Source organism: Saccopteryx bilineata, chromosome 3 (genome assembly GCF_036850765.1).
Source record: "Saccopteryx bilineata isolate mSacBil1 chromosome 3, mSacBil1_pri_phased_curated, whole genome shotgun sequence".
Lineage (NCBI taxonomy): Eukaryota > Metazoa > Chordata > Mammalia > Chiroptera > Emballonuridae > Saccopteryx > Saccopteryx bilineata.
In genome coordinates this window covers 304,001,065-304,027,075 of record NC_089492.1, presented here as the reverse complement: position 1 = coordinate 304,027,075, position 26,011 = coordinate 304,001,065, and the positions used below count along the sequence as shown (strand labels likewise).

General features: G+C 40.7%; 1 protein-coding gene across 1 annotated transcript in view; it reads right to left on the bottom strand.

Annotated features, from left to right (window-relative positions):
• Window positions 1–7,562: 7,562 nt before the first annotated feature.
• The window catches only part of LOC136331996 (zinc finger protein 420-like), a 46,323-nt gene continuing 27,874 nt past the window's right edge, over window positions 7,563–26,011 (bottom strand). The window contains exons 3-6 of the mRNA XM_066271216.1: window positions 18,768–18,894; window positions 18,311–18,406; window positions 13,824–13,897; window positions 7,563–12,419 (exon numbers count right to left, since the gene is read on the bottom strand). Coding sequence (XP_066127313.1) covers window positions 10,509–12,419; window positions 13,824–13,897; window positions 18,311–18,406; window positions 18,768–18,894 — 2,208 coding nt within the window. The 3' untranslated portion in view covers window positions 7,563–10,508. The remainder of the gene's footprint in view (window positions 12,420–13,823; window positions 13,898–18,310; window positions 18,407–18,767; window positions 18,895–26,011) is intronic.

The following is a 26,011-nucleotide window of genomic DNA, read 5'->3' as shown; positions in this document are numbered from 1 at the left end:
GGAAAGAAGGGAAAAAGAGAAGGAGGGAGGGAAGGAAGGAAGGAATGAACACAGTCTAGCCTGGCAGGGTAACTTGGTTGGCTAGAGTAGTTGAGGGTTTGATCCCTGGTCAGGGCACATACAGGAACAGATTAATGTTTCTCTCTCTCTCCCTCCCTCTCTCGCTAAAAATAAATAAAATTTAAAAAATTAAACTTATGCTTTGAAAAAAACAACCACCACCACCACCAAGTCCAGTCCAGACACTGCTCAAAGCCTGTACTTGGGCGACTATCCACCTACCAGCCCAGGCAGCTTGGCTGCTGCGTAGAAACAAATGAACGTCCAAGAATGTTTCCAAGCAGGAAGAAGAGAGAGCTTTGCTAAGCCCATGTTTATACTTCCAGGCTGGGAAGGACAAGCTTTCTTTTCATCTAACCAATCACTTTCTCTAAAATATTATGGGCTTGTGTTAGTTTCTCCTACTAACCAATCAGATCCTTCTTCTAGGCTAGACTGACAAGGCTTTATGGTCACCATTCTGGCTTCCACTATGTATGGGAACACTGGACAGGCAGTGGTTTTGGTGACTGCTCTCAAACCTGAGCCCAAAGGGCTGAAGACACAGACTCAGAGCACAGTGGGTTCCTGAAATGTGCACATAAGCTTATGAGTGCTTTACCCTTCTAGCAAATTAAGCTAAATAGCATGTTGCAGCTTCCTAATGAAACACGCTTCCCAGTTTTTTGTTGTTTTTTTTAAAATTCATTTTAGAGAGGAGAGGGAGAGACAGAGAGAGAGAAGGGGGGAGGAGCTGGAAGCATCAACTCCCATATGTGCCTTGACCAGACAAGCCCAGGGTTTTGAACCAGCAACCTCAGCATTTCCAGGTGGACGCTTTATCCACTGCGCCACCACAGGTCAGGCCACTTCCCAGTTTTATAAAATATAATGTCCAACTCCCTTTGCTCTCTTTCTCCATCAATATCTAGCTACCTGCTTACATTGAGAAAACGACACAAGAACTGGATTTTTCTCCATACAGTAAAGGAGGAAAGTGTAGTTTTGGGCATGAGAACAATTTACCTACCAAACAAATTATACACAATATGCACATAGTACTTTAAATATGCATATAGTATTATACCAAGACAAATAATTTTCTGGGTTATCAATTTCTGATCAACTTTAAAAGAATTCAGGTCATACAAAATGTGTCTATGACCACAACAGGGAGAAATCAATAGCAAATAGAATTTCAACATAAAAAAGAAATCACTAACAGAAAAAACCTCTTGTAAATCCTCAAATATTTGCAAAATAATATTGTGCTTGTGACTAACCATGGAACAAAGAAGAAATTAAAGTAGAAATTCAAATGCATTCTGAATTCAATGAAAACAGAAACAAAACTTATCAACATTTTTAATTTGCCCATGTCAGGAAAAATTTAAAATAGCACCCATCAAGACATAACAATTTAACAGAACACCCATGAGCATAAAGGTTGTTTTATTTTCATTTTGTTTGCTTTGGTTTCCATACATCATTTACAAGTTCCTGACCATAAAGGGACCTAAGCTGACAACACTTCACCTGGTTCTGAGGCTTCCTGAGGCCCAGGCAGCAGGTGCAAGGGGCCAAGGCACTTGAGGATACTTACAAACATGTCATCATGACGAATCAGTGGGAAATACTGTCCATTGAGGACAATTAGACAATGAAAGGCCATGTATTTCAAGATGAATTAAAAATAAATGACTAGCCCTGGCCAGTTGGCTCAGTGGTAGAGCATCGGCCCAGTATGTGGATGTCCCAGGTTCGATTCCTGGTCAGGGAACATAGGAGAAGTGCTCATCTGCTTCTCCAACCCTCCCACCCTCTCACTTCTCTCTCTCTTTTATCCTCCTGCAGCCATGGCTTGATTGGAACAAAGTTGGCCCCAGACGCTGAGGATGGCTCTAGGTCTCCGCCTCAGATGCTAAGAATTGCTCAGAACAAAGCAACGCCCCAGAAGGGTGGAAAATCGCCCCGTAGTGGGCTTACCAGGTGGATCCGGGCAGGGCACATGCAGGAGTCTGTCTTTGCCTCCCCTCCTCTCATTAAATTTAAAAAAAATAAAAAAAGAGTAATCCAATGGATAGAAAACACAAAATGGAAGAAATGAGGGTTAAAAAAAGGGAATTCTTGAAATCAGGATATCAAAGGTGGCACAATTACTGGAGATAAAGTACTCCCTTCTGTAACCTTGACCTTGGGAGGTTTAGTTGGGTAAGAAAAAAAACAGCCTGACCTGTGGTGGTGCAGTGGATAAAGTGTCAACCTGGAAATGCTGAGGTCGCCGGTTCGAAACCTGGGCTTGCTTGGTCAAGGCACATATGGGAGTTGATGCTTCCAGCTCCTCCCCCACCTTCTCTCTCTGTCTCTCTCCTCTCTCTCTCTCCTCTCTCTCTCTCCCTCTCTGTCTCTCTCTCTCCCTTTCTCTCTCCTCTCTAAAAAAAAATGAATAAATAAAATTAAAAAAAAGTTAAAAAAAAAAAAAAGAAATAGAAAAAAAAAAATGTCATTGAAAAGAAGAAACAAGCTTGACCAGGTGGTGGCACAGTGAACAGAGCATTGATCTCGGTTGCTAAGGACCTAGGCTCGAAACTCCGAAGTCACCAACCTGAGCAAGGACTCACAAGCTTGAGCAGGGGCTTAACAGTTTGAGCGTGGGATTGATCATAGACTGATGGTGGCTGGCTTGAGTCCAAAGGTCACAAGTTTGAAGCCCAAGGTTGCTAGCTTGAGCAAGGTGTCACTGGCTTGGCTAGAGCCCCCCCTCCCCTTGTCAAGCATATATAAAAAGCAATCAATGAATAGCTAAGGTACTGAAACTATGAGTTGATGCTTCTCATCTCTCCCTTCCAGTTTGTCTGTCTTTCTCTTGCTTAAAAAAAAAGAAAAACAGAAAAATAAAAGAAGAAATAAGAAAAAAAGTATTAAAAATGCAAATGAAAGGATACCAGTAGCTTTCTGGAAGTTTTAATATGGTAATACCTATTCCTAAATTCTCAACTTTTTAAAAGATTTTATTTATTCATTTTAGAGAGAGGAGAGAGAGGCAGGGGAGGAGCCGGAAGCATTAACTTGTAGTTGTTGCACATATGTGCCTTGCCAGGGCAAGCCCAGGGATTCGAACTGGAGACCTCAGTATGCCAGGTTGACACTTTATCCACTGTGCCACCACAGGTCAGGCGTCAATAGAATGTACTCTCAACTGCTGAGCCATCTATAAATTCTCAAACAATTCAAGTAAAAAATAGGCAGAAGATCTGAACACTTTCTGCAAAACGGACATACAAAAATAGACATGTAAAAAGATGCTCAAAGTAATTAATCTTCAAAGAAATGCAAATTAAATCCACAATAAGATAAAACTTCATGCCTGCCAAAATGGCTCCCATCTATAAAGCAATGAACAAGTGTTGGTGAGGATATGGGAAAAGGGAACCTTCTACACTCTTGGTTAAGAGTGCAAATTTGGCAGTGACTATAGAAAACACTATGGAGGTACCTCAAATATTAAAAATATAATTACATTATGACCTAGCAATTCCTCTTCTGAGTATTTATTCTAAGAAGTCCAAAACATTAATTTGAAAAGATCTATGTAATCCTATGTTCACTGCAGCGTGATTTACAATAGCCAAGGTTGCAGCTTCAATCCCAGTCAGGACACATACAAGAATCAACCAATGAATGCATAAATATTAATTGGAACAACAAAGTCAGTTTCTCTCTCTCCCTTCCTCTCTCTAAAGTCAATAACAATAAAATATATATATATATTTTTTGTATTTTTCTGAGGTTGGAAACGGGGAGGCAGTCAGTCAGACTCCCGCATGCGCCCGACCGGGATCCACCCGGCATGCCCACCAGGGGGCGATGCTCTGCCCATCTGGGGCGTTGCTCTGTTGCAACCAGGGCCATTCTAGCGCCTGAGGCAGAGGCCATGGAGCCATCCTCAGCGCTGGGCCAACTTTGCTCCATGGAGCCTTGGCTATGGGAGGGGAAGAAAGACAGAAAAAAAGGAGAGGGGGAGGGGTGGAGAAGCAGATGGGAGCTTCTCCTGTGTGCCCTGGCCGGGAATTGAATCCGGGACTTCTACACGCCAGGCTGATGCTCTACCACTGAGCCAACCAGCCAGGGCATAAAAAATATTTTTTGCCTGACTGATGGTGGCATAGGGAATATAGAATGTCGACCTCAGACTCTGAGGTCCCAGGTTCAAAACCCCAAGGTCTCCAACTTGAGTGGGGGCTTAACTGGATTGAGCACAGGCTCGCTGGCTTGAGAATGGGATTAACATGACTTCATGATCACTGACTTCAGCTCAAGGTCGCTGGCTTGAGCAAGGAGTCCCTGGCTCGGCTGGAGTCCCCCAGTCAAGGAATGTATGAGAAAACAATCAATGAACAAGTAAAGTGCCAAAACTAGGAGTTGATGCTTCTCATCTCTCTACCTTCCTGTCTGTCAAAACAAACAAATACACAAACAAAAAACTCCCTATTTACTGGATGAAATCTTTTTAATCATAGTTGACATTCAAGGATGTGGCCATAGAATTCTCTAGAGTGGGAATACCTGGATCCTGTGAATACCTGGATCCTGCTTAAAGAGTTTGTTCGGGAACATGATGTTGGACAACTATAGGAAACTGTTCTACTCTAAAAATCAGTATCTGGCCCTGGTTGGATAGTTCAGTTGGTTGGAGCATCGTCTGGAAGTGCAGAAGTTGCGGGTTCGATTCTGGTCAGGGCATATTTAGGAATAGATGTTCCTGTCTCTCTCCTGCTCTCTCCCTTCCTCTCTCTAAAGTCAATAGAAATAAACATTATAAAATAAAATCAGTATCTGTATTTGTATATCTTTGCATTTTCCTTGTGAATTACACACTTAAAATTTGTTAAGGGAGCCTGACCTGTGGTGGCGCAGTGGATAAACCGTCGACCTCGAAATGCTGAGGTCGCCGGTTCGAAACCCTGGGCTTGCCTGGTCAAGGCACATATGGGAGTTGATGCTTCCAGCTCCTCCCCCCTCCTCTCTGTCTCTCTCTCCCTCTCTGTCTCTTTCTCCCTCTCTCTCTCCTCTCTAAAAATGAATAAATAAATAAATAAATTAAAAATAAAACAGCAGTAAAAATTTGTTAAGGGAGCAGATCGTAAAGTTTTTCAACACAAAAATGTCCTAATTATGAGCAGTGACAGACATGTCAATTACCTTAATTGTGGAAACCCATTTCACAACGTATACATATATTTACTGATTTGGACCTTGAGCAACTCCTGAACCTGCAGGTAAAGAGGGTGGGGGACAGGAAAGATCTTACAGCACACATTTTAATCAGAAAGAGGAAAGTAAAGCACCAAAATACACAAGCCTTAGCTCTCATTGATCTATTGCACAGTGTTTGGAAATTTTAAACACCAGGCCTAGCAGATTAAAAAAATAATAATAATAAAAATAGTGCCCCAGTAAGGGTACATATAGAAATAGTTTGATATTCCTGTCTGTCTCTCTCTCCCTGCCTCTCTCTAAAACAAAACAAAATAGCAAACTAAATTCTTATTTCTAGGGTGTTTAGTGCTGAGAGATCTCAGAGCAAGGCCAAACCTGAACACAGCTGCAGAGGGGGTGGATCTGGGTAGGTTAGGCAGCAACAGGGGTCACTCCAGTTCTGGCTTTCCATAAAAATTTAACTTCCTCGCCTGACCTGTGGTGGTGCAGTGGGTAAAAGCATTGACCTGGAATGCTGAGGTTGCCGGTTCAAAACTCTGGGCTTGCCTGGTCAAGGCACATATGGGAGTTGATGCTTTCTGCTCCTCCCTCCCTTCTCTCTCTTGCCCTCTCTCTCTGTCCCCTCTCTCTAAAATGAATAAATAAAATCTTGAAAAAAAAAATAGATCCTATAGATAAATGTTGTAAGCTTATCATTAAATGATTTAAAAAAAATAAAAATAAAAAAAATAAATTTACTTCCACGCTTGTACAATTTTATTCTACTTAAGCGAATAGTCGATGGCACATGCGAAACAAACTGTAACTTAATGTGCTCTTGAAATGACATGTTTTCAGGTAGGTTTCTGCATACCACTAAATTCTATAAAAACCATCCTTAAAATCCCTGAGCCAATCATATTAGGCAATATTCCAATCATATTAGGCAATATTTCAATAATTACGAAACAAGAGATTTGGTAGGTTTCATATGAAACACAGGGAAGTAAAGAGGACAAAGTGCAGCAGGGAGAGCCTGAAGTCAAGAGTCAGGAGTTTTGGAAGAAATAAATGCACAGAAATGGAATGTACAGAAAATGATTTCCATTATAAATCAGTAAGATTTCTAGTTGGCTAATAATTCATTAAATATTTGTAAGTTAGGCCCTGGCCATTTTGCTCAGAGGTAGAGCATCTGCCTGGCATGTGGAACTCCTGGGTTCAATTGCCAGTCACTGAAGAGAAGTGACCATTTGCTTCTCTATCCCCCACCCCTATGGCCTCACCTCTGGTACAAAAAATAGCTTAGTTGCCTGAGCAACAGAGCAGCGGCCCAGACAAGCAGAGCATCGCGTGGTAGAGTGCTTGCCTGGTGGATCCCGGCCAGGGTGCATGCAGGAGTCTGTTTTCGCCTCACTGCCTCTCAGTTAAAAATTTTTTTTTTGTAAATTACCTATTTTGATTCATTACTTCTCTATCCTTCTGAAAACATTTATACACACATACAGTTTTTCCTTGGTCCTCTTATTCCTTCCTACATTACATCTTTAGGTTACTTTAGGTACCTATTGCTTCCTTGTGTATCAGAACATGTAAAGCCATTTATGTTGGCTACGGAAAAGAATATGTGCTAAAATATTTAGAGGCTAACAAGATCAAAATAACTTTTTTAAGTGAGAGGAAAGGAGATAGTGAATTAAACTCCCACATTGAGGCCTGACCAGCATCCACCTGGAAACCTGTCTGGGGCTGATGTTTAAATCAACTGAGCTATCCTTAGTGCCTGGGGCCAACGCTTGGACCAATCGAGCCACTGGCTGCATGAGAGGAAGAGGGTGAAAAGGGGGAGATAGAGGGGAAAGAAGCAGATGGTCGATTCTCGTGTGCCCTGATCGGGGATCAAATCCAGGATGTCTGTATGCCAAGCCAAAGCTCTATCCGCTGAGTCAATTGGTCAGGGCAAAAAGAATTTCTTAACTATATTAGTTTGGACTTTGTTAAATTAGTGTTTCTTGAGCAGAGGACCCTGGTATTGGATGGTGAGCAGCAGTTACACAAAGGACCACAAGGAAAATGGAATCAGACAAGTTTATAATGCACAGGCCCTAGAGGAAGCACGCAGCACTCCTGGAGGGCCTACATGTGGAGGCCATGGCAGAACCCAGGGCACATGACTTTATTAGGGTCCATGTGCAGAGTCCTTTGGGGTTCTCAAGCTAAGTATAGTTTGTGCAAAATGAACTAAAAAGATCAAAGCTTTGAGAAGCTACGTAGATTTCTTTTTTTATTTAGAAAATTAACTTTAACAGGGTGACACTGATCAATGAGTACATACACAGGTTTCAGGTAAACATTTCTACAGCATTTGAATTGTTGATTGTGTTGTACACGTAGAGATCTTATCTAACGGCCATGCATGGGGAAAGCCGAGTGACAAGGGAGACTGTCGCTCACAGGGTCTGCCGGAGACTCAGGTCAGGAAATTACATTTACTTGTGACTCTCCAAGCTCTTGTCTAATGCAACAGTTTTCAACCTTACCTTTATCATCTCATGGCACACATGAACTAATTACTAAAATCCTGTGGCACAGCAAAAAATATTATGATCTGACAAAATGAATAGGTCTAATTTTGACTCATTCATACTGAATGGCTATTGTCACTCTTTTATATTTGGAAATGTAAGAGGAAAGATGTCAGTGCTCCCAACTAACAGTCAGGTATCACATGTTTTAAAAATTCTTGCGGCAGCCCTGGCCAGTTTGCTCAGCGGTAGAGCGTCGACCCGGTGTGTGGAAGTCTCGGGTTCGATTCCTGGTCAGGGCGCACAGGAGAAGCGCCTATCTGCTTCTCCACCCTTCCCCCTCTCCTTTCTCTGTCTCTCTTTTCCCCTCCCACAGTCAAGGCTCCATTGGAGGAAAGTTGTCCTGGGTGCTGAGGATGGCTCTGTGACCTCTGTCTCAGGTGCTAGAATGGCTTGGCCACAACGGAGCAACAGCCTAGATGGGCAGAGCATCGCTCCCTGATGGGTATGCTGGGTGGAACCCGGTCAGGTGCATGCGGGAATCTGTCTGCCTCCCCACTTCTAACTTCGGAAAAATACAAAAAATAAAAATTCTTGCTGCACATGGATTAAAAATCGCTGGTCTAGTACATGTAATTGTGGAAGAAAGTGTCAGTTCAAGGATCCCAGTTACATAAAATAAATGCCACAACAGCAATCATTAAGCAGTTTAGCTAAACTTTCAATTATATTTCTATATCACCTTTATTGTAACCATGAGAATGTCCCAGTAGGTGCACCCCACCCCCCACCACAATATACACTATATAAATTATGGCAAAATCTTTTCACATTATGTAAGGCTTAAGGCCACTGGGGAAAGGGATTACTAATAACGAAATCTCGCTGCATTTTTAAATAGGATACAGGAGTGGGCAAATGTAGGTTTACTGTTTTTAGTACAGGAAACAGAGTTAATAAAGCTTTGTAATAATCCATATGAACAACTATAAACCAAATTTTGCCAAAACATTTTGTTATAATCTAAAATAAGGTAAGATAGTGAACACATTCAAATTCATTTGGCTTTATTAATGGAAATAGTATTAAATTCACACATATCTAAATAAAGCACGAGAAACCACTTGTGTGACCATCTGTCAAATCACACATTACTTACGTTTAAGGGTAACAGTCCTGATATAATGATCTGAGAGCTGTGCTTTCTTTGGTTTTCAGGATGGAGGCAAATTATTTAGTAAATATGGATGTATAATAATTTTATATACTTAGGGATGAGTTGTCTATAGTTTCTCAGATATTCCTGATTGGTTTTTTATATCAATCTTATAAACTCATGTTAATCACTTCTAGCTATGACTAGTATGAAGATACATCAGGATTTTAATGAATTTCATAAATTCATAAATTCACTAAAATTGCTACCATATTTTCCTTAAAGATTAATTGGAAAAACTAGTTAAAATTCATAGTGTTCCTGTCTTACATTAACGGAGGAAAACAACAGAAAGATATGCTCTTCATGGTGACATACAACTAAGTTCTAAGTCAACGACAAACAGCATCTCCATTTAGATTTTCTTCAAACACTGTGACTTACTTGTCTTCCAGGGAGAAGTAGATATCAGTGAAACCTATTTAATATACAGAAGCTCACAGATTTTAAGGCAGTAACAATCAATCAGCCCCATAATTTCATACATACATCAGGAATAAAAACATAATAGCATCAGCTGATATGAGTTGAATCACATTAATATTGCCTTCTTGCCTGGCCAGACGGTGGTACAGTGGATAGAACACTGGTCTGGGATGCTGAGGACCCAGATTCAAAACCCCAAGGTTTCTGGCTTGAGCATGGGACCACAGACATGACCCCATGGTTGCTGTCTTGAAGCGCAAGGTTGCTGGCTTGAGCAAGGAGTCATGGCTCAGCTGGAGCCCCCCATCCCATCAAGGTGTATACGAGAAAGCAATCAATGAACAACTAAGGGGCTGCAACTATGAGTTGATGCTTCTCATCTCTCTCTCTTTCTGTCTGTTTCTCTCTTGCTAATGAATATATAATACACTGTAATTACACACATCCAAACATTAAGCTCCTTGATATTTTTGAAGTACAGTAAAGAATAACTATCTCAGTTTTTAAACTTTGGATTATTCTCTAGAACTCTTCTGATTTAGAGTAATACCTGAAAACTATTTTTGACTAAATTTCTACTGTGAACTCACTGACATTTTAAAATTCATTTTCAATTACATGCTTTCCTAAAATTTTTACATCTTTAAAGTCACAAGCATAAATTCTTTGGGATTTTCTGAAGTATATATTTTGGACAAAAGTTTTTCTCCTTTATTATAAATTTAAAAATTCTCCCCAGTGTGCATTCCCTGATACTGAGGCTGTAGGTCCATCTAGGTGGTTTCCCACATTGTTCAGTTTCAAGGTTTCTCTCTACTATGAATTCTCATGTGTTGATTAAGCTGTGAACACTGAATAAAACTTTTCCATATTCTTTACATTCATATTATTTCTCTCTAGTATGAAGTCTCTGATATTGAGTAAGGTTTGCATACTGGAAAAAGCTTTTCCACATTTTATATTATATTTATGAGGCTTCAATCCAGTATGAATTAGCACATGTTGAATAAAATAAGAATATAGACAAAAGTCTGCCACATATAGTAGTTACATCTGTAAGGCTGTTCTTCAATATAAATACCCTGATGTTGAATGAGGCTTCATCAACAGTTAAAGATTTTGCCACATTCTTTATATTTTTCCTTTTCTTCTCCAGCATGAATTCTCCGATGTTGAGTAAGCTTTAAGTACAGTTTAAAAGCTTTGCCACATTCTCTACACTTGTATGGTTTCTCACCTGTGTGAATTTTCTGATGTTTAGTACAATCTGAGAGCCAGAGAAAGGCTTTGCCACATTCTCTACATTTGTAAGGTTTCTCTCTAGTATGGATTCTCTGATGTTGCGTGAGATACCAACGGAAATGAAAAGTTTTGCCACATTCTCCACATTTATAAGGCTTCTCTCCAGTGTGTGTTCTCTGATGTTGAGTAAGATGTGAAGGCCAAAAAAAGGCTTGACCACATTCCTCACATCTGTAAGGTTTCTCTTTAGTATGAATGATCTGGTGTCGAGTAACTTTTGCAGAATGATTAAAGGCTTTACCACATTCTCCACATTTGTAAGCCTTCTCACTATTCTCAAGACTATGAATTCTCTTATGTTTTGCAAGATACCAACGATTATGAAAAGTTTTACCACATTCTTCACATTTGTGAGGCTTGTCTTGAGAATGAATTATTATCTGATGTTTAGTAAGATACGAAAGACAAAGAAAGGCTTTACCACACTCCTTACATCTGTAAGATTTCTCTCCAGTGTGAATGATCTGATGTTGAGTAAGTCTTGAGAAGTGTTTAAAGGTTTTGCTACATTGTCCACATTTGTAAGGCTTCTCTCCAGTATGATTTCTCCTATGTCCAGAAAGGTTTGAGGACTGACTGAAGGCTTTGCCACATTCCTTACATTTGTAAGGTTTCTCTCCAGTATGAATTCGCTGATGTTTCGTAAGTTCTGAGTGGTAGATAAAGGCTTTGCCACATTCTCTACATTTGAAAGGCTTCGCTCCAGTATGACTTCTCTGATGTTCAGTAAGCCTATAATTCCAATTATAGGCTTTACCACACTCCTTACATCTGTAAGGTTTCTCTCCAGTGTGAATGATCTGATGTTGAGTAAGTCTTGAGAAGAAAGTAAAGGTTTTGCCACATTGTCCACATTCGTAAGGCTTCTCTCCACTATGAATTTTCATGTGTCGAGTAAGATACGTACGCTGCGAAAAGGCTTTATCACATTGTTTACATTTGTAAGGCTTCTGTCCACTGTGAGTTCTTTGATGGTCAGTAAGTTTTGAGTGCTCAATAAAGGCCTTGCCACATTCTTGACATTTGTAAGGTTTCTCTCCAGTATGAATTTTCTGATGTCGGGTAAGATTTGCAGCCCGGGCAAATGATTTACCACATTCTCTGCATTTATAGGGATTCTCACCAGTGTGAATTTTCTGATGTTGAGTGAATGTTGAGCGATGACTATAGGACTTACCACATTCTCTACAGTTATAAGGCTTCTCTCCAGTATGAATTCTATGATGTTCAGTAAGTTTTGATGACTGACTAAAGGTTTTGCCACATTCTATACATTTATAAGGCTTCTCTCCAGTATGAGTTATTTGATGGAGAGTAAGATCTGAAGTGCAATTAAAAGTTTTATCACATTCGTTACATTTATAAGGTTTTTCCCCTGCATGGATTTTCTTATTTCCACTTAAATGGAATATCTGATTGCAGACTCTCCCACACGGATTACATTTGCATGCTTCTTCCCTGGTATGAATATTCTCTTGTTCAGTATGATTTGAAGATTGCTTAAAAGATTTGTCACATTTATTTTGTTTGTTTGTCTTCTCCACAATATGAGTAATTTGATGTATATTGTGATTTGATGTTTGGTCAAAGATTTTTCCATCTTTATAGTGATTCCCTGGAAGCTGAGATATCTGTTTATTAGGATTTGACTCTTGGTTAAAGATTTTTGAATGTTCATTGCATTGATAACTTCTGTCTCCACTATATGTACTCTGGTAATCATTGAAGATAGAAAGACCTTTAGTGACATTTGTAATTTCATTAAACCTGTACACGTATTCCCAAATAACTATTCTTTGATACCTATTAAACCATGATGGTTGCATTAAAAAAAAAATCCCAAGTTTATAAAAATAATAGACACAGAAACAAAGACAGATTAATTCTATGGGACTGCCAAATTGACCACATTTAGATTTTCCATGTGCATTATGAATCTCTAATTTTTAGATATGAATAACTAGGTCCTGACTAGTTGACTCAGTGGTAGAGCATCTGCCTGGTATGTGGATGTCCTGGGTTCGATTTCTGGTCAGAGCACACAGGAGAAGCAACCATCTGCTTCTCACCCCTCCCTTTTCTCCCCTCTCTTCTCCTCCCACAGACATGGCTTCGTTTGTGGTAGTTGGCCCTGGGTGCTGAGGATGGCTCTGTGAAGACTCTGTTAAAAATAGCTCAGTTGCCAAGCAACATCCCTAGATGGGCAGAGCACACCCAGTATGGGGCTTGCTGGGTAGATCCCAGTTGGGCCTGTGCAAAAGTCTGTCTCTCTATTTCCCTTCCTCTCATTTAAAAAAAAAAAGGAAAAACCAAAGTAAAAAGAAATAAATGAGTAAAAATTTAATCCCACTCGACATTTTGAATAATTCAAATGATTATTCACACCAGAGATCCAGTGATTCCTGAGATTTTCCACATTTCTCTTCCAAGAATACATTCCCTTAAAAAATCTTTATATTGCCTGATAAGCAGTGGCACAGAGGATAAAGCGTCAACCTGGAACACTGAGGTTGCTAATTCGAAACCCTGGACTTTCCTGGCCAAGGCACATATGAGAGAGTCAGAGAGAGGGACAGATAGGAAAAGACAGACAGGAAGGGAGAGAGATGAGAAACATCAATTCTTCATTACAGCTCCTTAGTTGTTCATTGATTGATTTCTCATATGTGCCTTAACTGGGGGGTTACAGCAGACTGAGTGACCCCTTGCTCGAGCCAGCAACCTTGGGCTCAAGCTGGTGAGCCTTGCTCAAACCAGATAAGCCCGTGCTCAAGCTGGTGACCTTGGGGGCTCAAACCTGGGTCCTCCACATCCCAGTCTGACACTCTATCCACTGTACCACCACCTGGTCAGGCTCTCTCCCTCTCTCAAGATAAAATATCTTAAGATATTTTATTCTTTTTAGAAACACGTTATTCTACAAACAGAACTAAGTTAAAGTGGCAGTTTTCCCACGATATGTAGTATCTTTCACCTCTTCGGGTAATAAGTATTTCATTATGAGTAACTGCACCAGTTTGCTTCTGTCCATGTAACATCAACTCTTCACATTTCCATTCCCATTTCCAGTGTTTCATCAAATGTACATTCATAAAGCCATACCTTCCATATCTTACCTGTATTATTTTGTAAAATGAATCTTCTATTCCTGGCTTTTGAAACAAGGCCTGGTTGTCTTCAGAGGACAGAGCTGAAAGACACCAAATAAGTGATTGCACTTATAAAACTCAGGTGAACATACTTTTCCAATGTACAAAATTAATACAAATCACAGGACTTTAATTTGATGGCAGAAAGTAAGAAGCAAAGATTTGCTCCTCCACAATGACATGAACTTATCAGCAACTGAGGACCCAGTTACCTTTCTGAGTATTTCAGAAACAAGGTATTAGTTCACAGCATGCCCAAGAAAGGTAAAAATGCATAAGAGTCACATCAAACAATAAAGAAAAGCTGCTTACATTTGCTGCCAAGAGCTGTTCACTCTCCCTTGCACACAATAGCAGTAACATAAGAAAACTCCCAATTCTGAGTATCTTCTCTGGAGAGACAGTGATAAAGGTATTCACTACCTTCAATGATCTCACTTTTACAGCTTCTTGAGGGACCTGTTTCTGTTCTGCATGACATAGAGTGCTAAGAGAATGGCAGCTCATGGTGAATGCACTGTACTGACTACTAAAAAAAGTGAGTAACACTTTGTTCAAACACACAGAGACTGCAGTACTGAAGACATATCAAGGTTAGAAAGATACCTTGGGCTCTAAAGAAGAAACATATTAATGTTTTAATATTTTTAAATTTCTTTGATTTTAAAGAGAGAGGAAGGAAGAGAGAGAAACAGGAACATAGATCTGTTCCTGTATGTGCATTAATTGGAGATAGAAACAGCAACCTTGGAATTTTGGGATGGGGCTCAAACCAACTGAGACATCCGGCCAGGGCAATACAGGTAACATTTTATTTTTTATTAATTTTTTTTTTTTTTTTGCATTTTTCTGAAGCTGGAAACAGGGAGAGACAGCCAGACAGACTCCAGCATGCGCCCGACTGGGATCCACCCGGCACGCCCACCATGGGGCAATGCTCTGCCCACCAGGGGGCGATGCTTTGCCCATCCTGGGTGTCGCCATGTTGCGACCAGAGCCACTCTAGCGCCTGAGGCAAAGGCCACAGAGCCATCCCCAGCACCCGGGCCATCTTTGCTCCAATGGAGCCTTGGCTGCGGGAGGGGAAGAGAGAGACAGAGAGGAAGGCATGGCGGAGGGGTGGAGAAGCAAATGGGCACTTCTCCTGTGTGCCCTGGCCGGAATCGAAACCGGGTCCTCCGCACGCTAGGCCGACGCTCTACCACTGAGCCAACTGGCCAGGGCAGGTAACATTTTAAACTGGGAACCTTTATACACAAAGAACAGAGAATATATATCCCCAGACAGATTTGCTAGGAATTAGAATTTCTAGCATTGCTGACTGTTACCGTGTTCTCCTGAAGAAAGCAAGCTAATCAAGCCTGGTTGTTTACAATTCCCAAACCTCAACAAAAGATATTAAGGCATTCAGAGAAACAGAAAAATAATGTCAAACTATAAAAACAAAATAAATTTACAAAAATTGACACTACATTAATGGAGACAGATTAGTTACCTGATAAAGAATTGAAAATAACCATCTTAAAAGTAGAAAATATTTGAATGACCAGGCAGTGGCGCAGCGGATAAAGTGTCGGACTGGGGCATAGAGGACCCAAGTTTGAAACCCCGAGGTTGCTGGCTTGAACGCAGGTTCATCTGGATTGAGTGTGGGCTCACCAGCTTGAGCCCAAGGTCGCTGGCTTGAGCAAGGGATCACTTGCTCTGCTGCAGCTTCCCAGTCAAGGTGCATATAAGAAAGTAATCTGTGGTACCAGTGAACAACTAAGGTACCACAACAAAGAATTGATGCTTCTCATCTTTCCCTTCCTGTCTGTCTAGTCTATCTGTCTCTATCTGTCCCTCTCTCTGTCTCTGTCACACACACACACACATAAAAATAAAAGCCAAATCTAGAAAAAAAAGGTAGAAAATAAGACAAAACCTACAACTACATAACATGATACATGCAAAGAAGACTTCAAACTCAACAGTGACAAAAGAAACAACCTGGCTGAAGAATGGGCTAAACACCTTAATAGACAGCGCACTAGAAAAGATACATAGATGGAAAGCAGGTATGTAAACAGACACTCCACATTTTATATCATCAGGGAAAAGCACATGAAAATAATGAAAATTAGCCTGAACAGGCAGTGGCGCAGTGGATAGAGCATCAGACTGGGATGTGGAGGACCCAGGTTCGAGACCCCGAGGTTGCCAGCTTGAGTGAAGGTTTATTTGGTTTGAGCAAGGCTCACAGGCTTGAGCCCAAGGTCGCTGGCTTGAGCAAGGAGTTACTTGGTCTGCTGTAGCCCCCCCGTCAAGACACATATGAGAAAGCAATCAATGAACAACTAAGGTGCTGCAATGAATAATTGATGCTTCTCATCTCTATCCCTTCCTGTCTGTCTGTCACTATCTGTCCCCCTCTCTGTCCTGTTACACAAAAAAAGAGAAAACAATGAGAACTAAACAAACAGCACATTCCAGAAACAATGCACCCCTGAGGGAAAGGCCAGAATCCAGAACACTGACAACAGCAAATGCTGCTGTGGATATGGAGCAACCGGAACTCTCTTATTTTTTCGTATCTATGAGTCTGATTCTTTTTTGTTAGTTTATTCTGTTCATTAGATTCTGCATATAAGTGAAATCACAGGATACTTGTCGCTCTCTGATCCAAACAGAACTCTCATTCATTGCTGGTGGGAATGCAAAATGCTATGGCCATGTGGCAGGAAAGTTTGGGGGCTCTTATAAAACCGAACATACACTTACCATGTGATCCAGTAATTGTGCTCCTTAGTATTGAACCAAAGAGCTAAAAACTTTTATCCACAAAAGAAGCCTACAAGTGGCTATTTACAGCACCTTTTTTTTTTTTTATAATTTCCAAAAACTGAAAGCAATAAAGATGTCTGTCAACAGATCAATGGGTAAGTGGGACATGCAGTGGAATATTATTCAGCACTATAAAGAATATATCAAGCCATGAAAAGACAAGACGGAAACCTAGATACATAGAATTAAGTGAAAGTATCCAATCTGATCCTGACCAGGCGGTGGTACAGTAGAGAGAGCACTGACCTGGGATGCTGAGGACCCAGGTTCAAAACTCCAAGGTCCCTGGCTTGAGAGTGGGGTCGCTGGCTCAAGCATGGCATCATAGACATGACCCCATGGTCACTGGCTTGAGCCCCTTGGTCAAGGCACATATGAGAAAGCAATCAATGAGCAACTAAATTGCTACAACTACCAGTTGATGCTTCTCATGTCTCTCCCTTCCTGTCTGTCTGTCCCTCTCTCTAGGTAAAAAAATAAGAGTTCAATCTGAAAAGGGTACATACTATATGATAATGACTACCTGACATTCTAGAAAAGGCAAAATGAGAAAAACAGTAAAAAGATCAATGGTTGCAAAGTTTAGAGGAGAAAGAAATGAATAGGCAGAGGAGAGAGAATATTTAGGGTAAAGAAGCTAGCCTGTGTGATACTATAATGGTAGATGCATGTTGCCACTAATTTTTCCAAACCCATAGAATGTACAACCTAGTAGCAAACCCTAAGATAAACTATAAACTCTGGGTGATAATCATGTGTCAAGGCAGGTTAACATATATCATAAATGTAGGCCCTGGCTGGCTGGTTCAGTGGTAGAGATTCGGCCCAGTGTGTGGAAGTCCCAGGTTCGATTCTCGGTCAGGTTTCACAGGAGAAGTGACCACCTGTTTCTCCAGCCCTTGCCCCCCTCTCTCTCATTCTCTTACCCCTCCTGTAGCTATGGTTCGACTGGAGTGAGTTGGCCCCAGGTGCTGAGGATGGCTCCACGGGCTTGCCTCAGACAAAAAGAAGAGCTCAGATGCTGAGCAACAGAGAAATGCCCCAGATGAGCAGAGAATTGCCCCCGAGTGGGTTTCCCAGGTGGATCCTGGTTGGGGCACATGTGCAAGTCTGTCTCTGCTTCCCCTAAGTAAGTTTGAGTATTGTCCCAAAACTCCAAGGTTACAGGATCAATCCCTGGTCAGGTCACATATAAAAATGAACCAATGAATACATGGGTAAGTGGAACAAGCTGATGTTTCACTCTCTCCCTCCATCTCTTCCTAAAATCAATAAAAACATTTTTTTTAAATAAGGCTTAATACTCAATCCCTCAGCTACATACCGAGGTTTTCCCAGGTCCCCACAGCAATGGAAAACAGACCACCGTGACCCTCACAGTCCAAGGGGAGGACCCTGCCCCCACTGCTAATGTGATGACAGAGGTCACTGAAGCAAAAGCAGAGTCCCGAGAGGACACAGGAGCACAGGACGTGTTGGAGACCAGCTGTCCCTCTATGACAACAGGGATACACCTGGGTCTCTCACAGCCCTTTCCACTGCAGCAGCTTCCCAACCACACTGTAAGGTCTGGCCTCCTCCCTGACCTTTAGGTCTCTCTCCTGTGTCACCTGCCTCCTCATCCCACCTACCTGGGTGAAAGGTCATTGTCTTTTTCCCCTTCACACCCAAGGGCTCCTTCATTCCATCTAAAATGGTTACCAGGACCGGGTTAGGGACAGCAAGACCTGTTTATTAGAAAAGACAACATGAGTTTTGATAGTCTCTCATTACCAATCCAGTTTGTGTTCAGATGAAATGACATGGCAGAATACTATAATATTCTAGAAAATGACGTTCCAAAATTACTATTTTCTGGTAGCTCCTTGATTATTCTAGACAACTTGTAAAGTTTCCAAATACTGAGTTCCTATTTCATGTACTTCACAAAGTCTTTTTTGTCTATACCAGAAACCCCTAGTTTGTTCCTTTAGAACAAGAAAGTCTGAAAGTCGACCATCCAAAGCAGAAACCCCCAGGGATGTTCTCCTAATGAAGGAAACAAACCCTGTGGGTGGAGGAGCAGCTCTGGAAGGAAGTCATCCTCACCCAGGGAGACCAGGTTCCTGTAGTTCTCCAACATCACATCCGTGTACAGTTTTCGCCAACCCGGGTCCAGGCATTCCCACTCCTCCTGAGAGAACTCTACAGCCACATCCCTGAATGTCAACAGTCCCTGAAAAAAAAGACATATTTACCAGGGGGACGTGGGCAGAGTTCATGATGTCTCCTAACATGAAAAGTGTTAGGAGAAATAATTTTGAACTAGGAGAATATCCTGGATTATCCAGAAGGATCATTTTGACCCAGTAATATTTAATGTATTTTCTTTTTTTCTTCTTTTTATTAAGTGAGAAGCAGGGAAGCAGAGAGACAGACTCCCGCATGTGCCTTGACTAGTATCCACTCAGCAAGCCCCTACAGGGTGATGCTCTGCCCATCTGGGGCTGCTGCTCCATTGCTCGGCAACCAAGATATTTCAGTGCTTGAGGCGAGGCCTTGTAGCTATCCTCAGTGCCCAGGGCCAAGTTACTTGAACAACTAGAGACAAGGCTGTAGGAGGGGGAGAGAAAGAGAGAAGGAGAAGGGGTAGGGGGAAAGGTGGAGAAGCAGATGGGCACTTCTCCTGTGAACAGGAATCAAACCTGGGACTTCCACACGCTGGGCCGACACTCTACTGCTGAGCCAACTGGCCAGGGCCCCTTTTCTTTATTTCTTTTAAAAGTTTTATTTATGGAATTTTAGAGAGAGGAGAGACAAAGAGAAAGTGGGAGGAGAACTGGGAAGCATCGACTCAGTAGTTGCTTCCTGTATGTGCCTTGACCAGGCAACCCCAGGGTTTTGAACCAGCAACCTCAGCATCCCTGGTTGATACATTATCCACTGCGCCATCACAGGTCAGGCCAGCCACAAGGATTTTTAAGTGTTGTATTTTTATCACTCAGGATCAATGTGTGCAATTCTCAGCTGGGATAGTCATGGTGAGTTTGAAGGGTAAGTACTTCTTCAATTTTAATGTTTATGCCAATGAACTGGAGTTTTATAAAAATGCAGATTCCCGTTCAGGAGTTTTGAAATGGGGTCTGTGATTCACATGCTTAACAAGCTTTTTACTACTGAGGCCAATGCTATACTTCTGAAGAGCACAGAGAAAGAAATGACAGGGAGAGTCATACGTGACTTTGAGCTGAAAGACTTTTGTGGAATTTACAGTTCTCATAGAACAGGAAGCATAGGGACCACAATCCTATTGGTAAATTTACTCTGTACTAGATATCATTCTAAGAGTTTTGTACGTATTAATTTATAATGCACATAAATAATCTAAAAGCAAGATTATTCTTCCTGTTTTGAAAATATTTTGAGCCCTGGCTGGTGGCTCAGTAGATAGAGCATTGGCCCAGCATATGGACATCCCAGGTTTGATTCCTGGTCGAGGTACACAGGAGAAGCGACCACCTGCTTCTCCCCCTTCCTTCTCCCCTCTTTCTCGCTTTTCCCCTCCCACAGCCAGTGGCTTGATTGGTTCAAGCGTGGCCCGGCCCCCAAGGATAGCTCCTTGGTCCCAGCCTCAGCCTCAGGTGCTAAATAGCCTGGTACTGAGTATCGGCCCCAGATGGGGGTGCTGGGGCATTCTGCTCAGACGCATGCAGGAGTCTGTCTATCTTCCCTCCTCTCAACTTGGGAGAGATGTTGGGGACTGAAAAATCAACAGGGTACTTTGCAGTTTGGATTTTGGGGTCGAAGCTGACTATAAGCTGACATTCTGCCCAACCCCCCACCTCACCTGCCTGACTGAGCTGCAAAAGGGCTGTGCTTCAGTACTCATCCTACCTCCCATGTTCCCTGGAAGGACTGGAAGGAAGTTACTAAGGTTGTCTATGTTAACTATTGGTGGGGGGTTTTCTGGGTGGAATTCTTGTGTTGCCTTGGAAATGTGATTGAATTGCTAATGGCCCACCTCTTCCAGTAAATAAAGAAGGATGTTTTCTGGGGGCAGCCATATTTTTGCGGGTCGGCCAGGGCAGGAGTAACTGCTGGCAAGGAGCTCTAGCATCCTCCTGAACCCACCCTGTATATGTCTTTAAGTCTATTTTTCATTTAATTTCGTACCATTCCCGCTCAAGACTCTGGAATAGACTCGTCACGTGGGTCGCGGCAGAGAGAGAGAGAATATTTTATGGAACATCTGGCAAAGGGTAGACCTTGAATTTTACTCCAAACTTCATCTGGAATTTTTCAGAAGAAATACATACCAACATGCACAAGGAACCCTCATGAAAGTTTCTGAGAGTTTTTGTAACTGAGAATGGAAACACCTTAAGCAGGTAAGGAGAAAGAAGAGCTCAAATAACATTCCCATTTGATGCACACACATACCATATTTCCCGTGTATAAGACGCATCCTTTTACAAAAAACCTGGGGTCTAAGACTGGGTGCGTCTTTGTGTGTGTGTGTGTGTGTGTGAGAGAGAGAGAGAGAGAGAGAGGGAGAGAGGGAGAGAGGGAGAGAGGGAGAGAGGGACAGAGGCCAGACAGACAGGAAGGGAGAGAGATAAGAAGCATCAGTTCTTTGTTGCAGCACCTTAGTTGTTCATTGATTACTTTCTCATATGTGCCTTGACCAGGGGGGGGGGGGCTACAGCAGACTGAGTGACCCCTCACTCAAGCCAGCGACCTTGGGCTCAAGCTGGTAAGCTTGCGCTCAAACCAGATGAGCCTGCGCTCAAACTGGCGACCTTGGGGTTTTGAACCTGGGTCCTCCGCATCCCAGCCTGGTCAGGCAAAACTGAGTGTGTCTTATACAGTGGCTGTAGATTTTTTACTTGCATTTCCCGCTTTTTCACACTTGTCTTTGTGCTCATTGTTTCGCACTTGTTACAGTGATTCATCATCAGACACAGATGAGGACAAGCTAATGGATGGGAGTTTTGACAGTGATGAGGAGTTGTATGAATTTTATGAGTAAAATTTGAGTTCAATAGCTTTATGTAATATTATTATTATTTTTTATTTTATTTTTTTTTACAGAGACAGAGAGTGAGTCAGAGAGAGGGATAGACAGAGACAGAGAGACAGGAACGGAGAGAGATGAGAAGCATCAATCTCTATAGTTTTTCATTGCCTGTTGCAACACCTTAGTTGTTCATTGTATTTATGTAATATTATTTTGCAATTCTGTAAATCTGATCAATTTTTTTCCATATGACACTCTTGTTTTATAAACAGAACAGGGAGAGGAACACACAAAATAACAGAATAAGAGCTATTGTATCATAGTCTATTCATTCTTTGAAAATTTTTGGTACCATTTATGGAGAGCTATATCTTAGAAATTTAACTGACATGAACATACGTTCATAATATGATTCTTGTGAACTTCCTTGAAAATACAATGTGATGAAGAGTATGTCTGTGATATGAGTGTGGAATGTAACAAAAATTTTCAGGAGCAATGCCTGACTGTTTCAAGTCTGCACATCAACAGCCAATGATCTCTATGAAGTAGAAGTAGGGCCTTTATTTTCCAAAGCAAAGAAAACTAAAATAAAAAGGTGACTTTCCAGATGAAATGCGCCAGTTTTTGCAAATCTCTCCATAAATCCCTACTAGACCCTTGCTGATGATAAAGGGGAAACAATCAGCTCTATAGTGAAGAGAGTATCTCAGCCAAGTGAGTATCAGGTGAACTGGGACAGTGGGCATCAGGTGACTGAGGCATAATGAAAAACACACCATCACTGCTGTGACACTACCAGCAAAAATAAATAAGAAAATCATATCTAAATCTGATTAGAGGCAGTCCCTGGGTTACGAACGAGACAGTGCAGGTTTATTCTTAAGTTGAATTTGTATATCAGTTGGAACAGGTACCTATTAAATGCAACTTAGATTTGTCTTAACAGAGTATTTATTTCTACTTTTCTGTGCATAGAAATACTTAAACATTTTCAACTACAACCTAAACAATCCTGGGTGATGTGGAAGATGATAGACTTGTTGGAGAGGATGGGACTGGGGTTAGAGACTCAGGGTTTGGTTCTGCTGCTGGAGTCAGTTTCTTTTTTTTCTTTTATTTTTTTTAATTATAATTTTATTTTTTTAATGGGGCGACATCAATAAATCAGGTTACATATATTCAAAGATCAACAAGTCCAGGTTATCTTGTCTTTCAATTATGTTGCATACCCATCACCCAAAGTCAGATTGTCCGCTGTCACCTTCTATCTAGTTTTCTTTGTGCCCCTCCCCCTTCCCCTTTCCCTCTCCCTTTCCCCCCTCCCCCTGTAACCACCACACTCTTATCAATGTCTCTTAGTTTCACTTTTATGTCCCACCTACGTATGGAATAATGCAGTTCCTGTTTTTTTCTGATTTACTTATTTCACTTCGTATAATGTTATCAAGATCCCACCATTTTGCTGTAAATGATCCGATGTCATCGTTTCTTATGGCTGAGTAGTATTCCATAGTGTATATGTGCCACATCTTCTTTATCCAGTCGTCTATTGACGGGCTTTTTGGTTGTTTCCATGTCCTGGCCACTGTGAACAATGCTGCAATGAACATGGGGCTGCATATGTCTTTACGTATTAATGTTTCTGAGTTTTTGGGGTATATACCCAGTAGAGGGATTGCTGGGTCATAAGGTAGTTCTATTTTCAGTTTTTTGAGGAACCACCATACTTTCTTCCATAATGGTTGTACTACTTTACATTCCCACCAACAGTGTATGAGGGTTCCTTTTTCTCCACAGCCTCTCCAACATTTGCTATTACCTGTCTTGTTAATAATAGCTAATCTAACAGGTGTGAGGTGGTATCTCATTGCAGTTTTGATTTGCATTTCTCTAATAACTAAAGAAGATGAGCATCTTTTCATATATCTGTTGGCCATTTGTACTTCCTCCTGGGAGAAGTGTCTGTTCATGTCCTCTTCCCATTTTTTTATTGGATTGTTTGTTTGTTTGTTGTTGAGTTTTATGAGTTCTTTGTATATTTTGGATATTAGGCCCTTATCTGAGCTGTTGTTTGAAAATATCATTTCCCATTTAGTTGGCTTTCTGTTTATTTTGTTATCAGTTTCTCTTGCTGAGCAAAAACTTCTTAGTCTGATGTAGTCCCATTCATTAATTTTTGCCTTCACTTCTCTTGCCATTGGAGTCAAATTCATAAAATGCTCTTTAAAACCCAGGTCCATGAGTTGAGTACCTATGTCTTCTTCTATGGACTTTATTGTTTCAGGTCTTATGTTTAGATCTTTGATCCATTTTGAGTTAATTTTAGTACAGGGGGACAAACTGTAGTCCAGTTTCATTCTTTTGCATGTGGCTTTCCAGTTTTCCCAGCACCATTTATTGAAGAGGCTTTCTTTTCTCCATTGTATGTTCTTGGCCCCTTTATCAAAAATTATTTAACTATATATATGTGGTTTTATTTCTGGACTTTCTATTCTGTTTCATTGGTCTGAGTGTCTATTTTTCTGCCAATACCATGCTGTTTTGATTGTCGTGGCCCTATAATAGAGTTTGAAGTCAGGTATTGTAATGCCCCCAGCTTCATTCTTTTTCTTTAGGATTGCTTTGGCTATTCGGGGTTTTTTATAGTTCCATATAAATCTGATGATTTTTTGCTCTATTTCTTTAAAAAATGTCATTGGAATTTTGATGGGAATTGCATTAAATTTGTATATTGCTTTGGGTAATATAGCCATCTTGATTATATTTATTCTTCCTAACCAAGAACAAGGAATATTCTTCCATTCATTATATCTTTCTCAATTTCTCTTAACAATGGTTTATAGTTTTCATTATATAAGTCCTTTACATTCTTTGTTATGTTTATTCCTAAGTATTTTATTTTTTTGTTGCAATTGTGAAGGGGATTATTCTTTTGAGTTCATTCTCAATTGTTTCATTGTTGGCATATAGAAAGGCTATTGACTTCTGTATGTTAATTTTGTATCCTGCGACCTTACTGTATTGGCTTATTGTTTCTAGTAGTCTTTTTGTGGATTCTTTGGGGTTTTCGATGTATAGGATATCATCTGCAAAAAGTGATACCTTTACTTCTTCTTTTCCGATATGGATGCCTTTTATTTCTTTGTCTTGTCTGATTGCTCTGGCTAGAACCTCTAGTACCACATTAAATAAGAGTGGAGAGAGTGGACGACCCTGTCTTGTTCCTGATTTAAGGGGGAAAGCCTTCAGTTTTGTGCCATTTAATATGATGTTAGCTGATGGTTTATCATATATGGCCTTTATCATGTTGAAATATTTTCCTTCTATACCCATTTTGTTGAGTCTTAAACATAAAATTGTGTTGTATTTTATCGAAAGCCTTTTCTGCGTCTATTGATAAGATCATGTGGTTTTTGTTCTTTGTTGTGTTGATATGGTGTATTATGTTAACCGTTTTACGTATGTTGAACCATCCTTGAGATTCTGGGATGAATCCCACTTGATCGTGATGTATTATTTTTTTAATATGTTGTTGTATTCGATTTGCTAGTATTTTGTTTAGTATTTTAGCATCTGTATTCATTAGAGATATTGGTCTGTAGTTTTCTTTTTTTGTGCCATCCTTGCCTGGTTTTGGTATGAGGGTTATGTTGGCCTCATAAAATGTGTTTGGAAGTATTGCTTCTTCTTCAATTTTTTGGAAGACTTTCAGTAGAATAGGAACCAAGTCTTCTTTGAATGTTTGATAAAATTCGCTGGTATATCCGTCAAGTCCTGGACTTTTATTTTTGGGGAGGTTTTTAATGGTTTTTTCTATTTCTTCTGTACTAATAGGTCTGTTTAGGCTTTCTGCTTCTTCTTTACTCAGTCTAGGAAGGTTGTATTGTTCTAGGAATTTATCCATTTCTTCTAGATTGTTGAATTTAGTGGCATAAAGTTTTTCATAGTATTCTACAATAATTCTTTGTATATCTACGGTGTCCGTGGTGATTTCTCCTCTTTCATTTTGGATTTTGTTTATATGAATTCTTTCTCTTTTTTCCTTGGTAAGTCTTGCCAAGGGTTTGTCAATTTTATTGATCTTTTCAAAGAACCAGCTCTTTGTTCTATTAATTTTTTCTATAGTTTTACTGTTCTCTATTTCATTTATTTCTGCTCAGATTTTTATTATCTCCTTTCTTCGGCTAGTTTTGGGTTGTTTTTGTTCTTCTTTTTCTAGTTCCTTAAGGTGTGAAGTTAAGTGGTTCACTTGAGCTGTCTCTTGTTTGTTCATATATGCCTGAAGTGATATGAACTTCCCTCTTATCACTGCTTTTGCTGCATCCCATAGATT